This window comes from Acyrthosiphon pisum, chromosome X (assembly GCF_005508785.2).
Source record: "Acyrthosiphon pisum isolate AL4f chromosome X, pea_aphid_22Mar2018_4r6ur, whole genome shotgun sequence".
NCBI lineage: Eukaryota > Metazoa > Arthropoda > Insecta > Hemiptera > Aphididae > Acyrthosiphon > Acyrthosiphon pisum.
Window position 1 is genome coordinate 128,747,987 of NC_042493.1, and position 4,068 is coordinate 128,752,054.

At 42.7% G+C, this 4,068-nt stretch overlaps 1 protein-coding gene across 1 annotated transcript; it reads left to right on the top strand.

Moving 5' to 3' along the window:
* The first annotated feature begins 1,024 nt into the window (after window positions 1-1,024).
* Window positions 1,025-3,826, top strand: LOC103309000. Its single transcript, XM_008183435.1, has one exon. It carries the CDS (start codon window positions 1,025-1,027, stop codon window positions 3,824-3,826), a length of 2,802 nt encoding a protein of 933 aa, XP_008181657.1.
* The last annotated feature ends 242 nt before the right edge of the window (window positions 3,827-4,068 follow it).

A 4,068-nucleotide genomic window follows, 5' to 3' on the forward strand; every position in this document is an offset into this window, starting at 1 on the left:
TTGTTTTTTGATTATTTTTACAGCGGATCACAAGGTAATTTTATTTCAGGAAGCTTAGCAAATAAATTACAGCTACAATCCAGAAAGTCATCGCTACCGGTGAGCGGAATTGGAGAAAGCCGGGTCCAAGCGTTGTCGTACGTTGAAGTTTCAATTCAGTCAAGATTAAGGAATTATAGAGTAAAATTAGTGTGCTATGTTCTACCAACAATTGTCAGTAAACTACCAGCATGTCCAAATCCCTCAAAGGGTTGGCAGATCCCAGAAGAATTACTGTTTGATTTAGCAGATCCTTTTTTTTACAATCCTGGTTCTGTAGACTTGTTAATCGGCTGAGGAGTATTTTTTGACATAACTTCAACTACAACTGTACGAAGACCATTAAATGTAAAAAATATATGTTTGAACGACAGTCAGTTTGGATGGCTAGTCACTGGTGAGCTAGGAAAGGTGTGCTTAGCAGGAATTCGTACGGTGGGAGAAGCACTAGAAGAGAATTGGAGGGCGATGACTGACAGCGAGGAGTCATGCTTTGGACGCTCATCCAAAACAAACCAACGTTCCCAAGAAGAGGAAGAAACACTACAACATTTCCGTGATACGTTTCAGCGCAACCAAGATGGCCGATTTGTTTTACGTTTGCCAATAAAGTAAGAACACAGAAGTTTGGGCAATAGTCTAGCAATGGCAACCTCAAGATTTATAAACCTTGAAAGAAGACTACAGCGTGATGACCACTTGCGAAAAGAGTACACAAATTTCATGACAGAGTATATAAGCATGGGCCATATGCACGAAGTGATCGCATCAAAGGATGCTTGCTATTTGCCACATCACCCAGTCATAAAAACATCGAGCCTAACCACTAAAACTAGAGTAGTCTTTGATGCTTTGGCTAGAACGTCGAACGGCACCTCACTCAATGATGTGCTGAAGCGTGGTCCGACCGTACAAGAGGACATTTTTTTCTATTTTGACAAGATTTCGGAAACATCAATATGTGTTGACAGCGGATATTGAAAAAATGTTCCGGCAGATTATGATTGCAGAGGAGGATAGACATTTACAGCAAATACTTTGGCGTGATCATCCTCATGAAGCACTTCGGACATACGCTTTAGCCACAGTAACGTATGGCACAACATCGGCATCTTTCATGGCCACTCAATGTCTTGTGGTGCTTGGAGAAGAAGCAAAGAAAAGTAGCGCCAAGATTTCGGAAGTCATCTTGCGTGACTTTTACATGGACGATCTGATGACTGGTTGTGACACTGAGGAGGAATGTATGCAATTACATGAGGGCATAGCCAGAATCCTGAACTCAGCAAAATTACCACTACGTAAATGGTGCTCCAATTCGCCATCAATTGTCGCGAGGATAGGCAAAAATCCAGATGATGCTCTTTTTATTCTAGATCTAGGAGACGGCGATATTATAAAATCCTTAGGGCTTGGTTGGCAGCCTTTTGTTGATCAATTCAGGTTCAGTATCGCGATTCTTGCAGACAGAGCAAATCTTACCAAAAGAAAGCTATTATCGGACTTGAACAAAGTATTTGATCCATTAGGATTCTTGGGTCCCGTACTAATTACAGGAAAAATATTCCTTCAACAGTTGTGGCAATTAAAAATAAACTGGGATGAAGAACTAGAAGTGGATATTCAAGAAAAGTGGAAGGCTTACTATGCTGGATTAGAATCACTAAAACGTCTTACCATCCCTCGAAAATGCAAACCTCAGCCGAGTGACAAAGTCGAAGTGCACGGATTTTGTGATGCATCGATGGAGGCATATGGAGCATGTATGTACATACGAAGTCTAGATAACTCTAGTAAATGGCACTCTCGTTTTTTATGCTCGAAATCAAGAGTGGCTCCATTGAAGGGAGCTACTATCCCACGACTTGAGTTAAGTGGTGCGCTTCTTTTAGCGCAACTAGCGACAAAGGTAGCAGATTCATGGGGCATAGACAAGGCAACCATTTACTTGTGGACTGATTCGACGATAGTGTTAGGTTGGCTTAATAGTCACTCCTCAAGATTAAAAACATTTGTAGCGAATCGAGTGAATCAAATATTAGAACTAACAGAAGTAAATCAATGGCGACATGTACGTACTCATGACAACCCTGCCGATATCATATCTCGAGGCATAAGTCCGGCAGAATTGATCAGAGCAGACATCTGGTGGAGCGGACCCAAATGGTTGGAGGAAGATAATGCAAGTTGGCAAATTCAACCCATGTTAATGAACGACGTAGAAGAGCTACCTGAAATTCGCAAGATGAAGCTGGCGTTAATAACAACCAATCCAGTGACTCATATGATCAACCAATATTCGGAATGGAACCGCATGCTTCGAGGAATCGCCTGGTTAAGAAGGTATACAAGGTACATCAAAGGAGATAAAGGTTGCAGAGAGCCCCGGCAGCTCCAGATATCAGACCTGAGAGAGGCTAAGTTAACGCTATTAAGAATAGTTCAACAAGAAGTGTTTCGTAAAGAGTTCATAGCACTGGAAAGGGGACAGGAAGTTCCAAAAAATAGTAAGTTGCGGTGCTTGAATCCATTTATAAAAAATGGGTTGATATTAGTGGGCGGAAGATTGCAAAACTCAAACATCACTGAAAACCGCAAACATCCCATCGTTCTTCCTTCATTTCATAAGGTCACAATTATGATTTTTGAATCCTACCATCGCGAGCTTCTTCACATTGGCCCTCAAACATTGTTATCTGAAGTGAGACGTCAATATTGGCCTTTACTGGGTAGAGCAAATGCACAAACAGTAGTACGACGTTGTATCAAGTGCATAAGAGCTTGTCCGCGATTTGATCAACCACTAATGGCAGTTCTTCCGAAGGATCGTCTTCAATATGCGAGGCCGTTCACGACCACGGGTGTTGACTTTGCTGGGCCTTTTTACGTACGTAGTGGTTTAAGACGAGTTCCCGCAAAAAAGGCGTGGATTTCCATATTCGTTTGTTTTTCTACAAAGGCTATGCATTTGGAACTGGCTGAAGATCTCTTTGCTGCTTCATTTCTAGCTGTTCTGCGCTGTTTCATGGCCCGACGAGGAAAATGTGCCAAAATCTACAGTGACAATGGCACAAATTTTGTGGGAACTCAGAAGGAACTCGTATCAATGATGAGAAAAGCTAGTGATCAAATTGCAAAGGAAGGTATCGAATGGCACTTTAATCCTCCCTCAGCGCCACATTTTGGAGGTCTGTGGGAGAGTGCGGTAAAGAGCACTAAACATCACTTAAAACGAGTAATGGGAGAGCACAAGCTTACAAGCACAGAGCTGCGAACTCTCCTTTGTCAAATAGAAGCTTGCTTAAACTCAAGACCGATTACGCCGCTTAGCAGTGACCCGTCCGAGATTGAAGCCTTAACACCGTCTCACTTTCTAATTGGAGGTCCAATGATGATTCCAGATGAACCAGACATCTCTGGGGAACCGTCAAGTGGCCTTAAGCGTTGGAAGTTGGTTCAGAACCTCATGCAAACCTTTTGGAATAGATGGTCAAAGGAGTACCTTCCACAAGTACAACCTCGCGGAAAGTGGACCAGTAAAGGAACGCAATTAAAAAAGGGAGATGTGGTGATTATCAAGGACGACTGCCTACCTCCCACCAAATGGAAGTTAGGCTTAGTGACCGAAACTCATCCTGGAGTGGATGGATTGGTACGAGTAGTGACGCTAAGGACAGCAACTGGAGCTCAAATGCGTCGGCCAACCGTTAAGTTGTGCCGCTTACCAGTACATGAGGAGAATAAGTTAGTTGAAGACCAGCAGGCTTCAACGGGGGGAGAATGTTAAGACCGTAACGCGCATATCTCGCCACCGGCCGGCACACGCATACACTCACACACACACACACACATATCTGTTACCTGTTCGTCCCCATATTATGTTGATATTATTGTTTTTATTTTTGTTATAATTGTGTCAGCTGTGAGTTATATAATATGTAGATTAGAAAAGTCGAACGAGCCGGTACGTTTAGCACGGCCGCCGAAATCTTTAGTCCGTTAATCATTGTTAACGAGGAATGAGTGTAT

What these genes read in the sequence shown, in the direction of transcription:
- LOC103309000 (XM_008183435.1), top strand. Translation starts at nt 1,025, where the DNA reads ATGTTCCGGCAGATTATGATTGCAGAGGAGGATAGACATTTACAGCAA.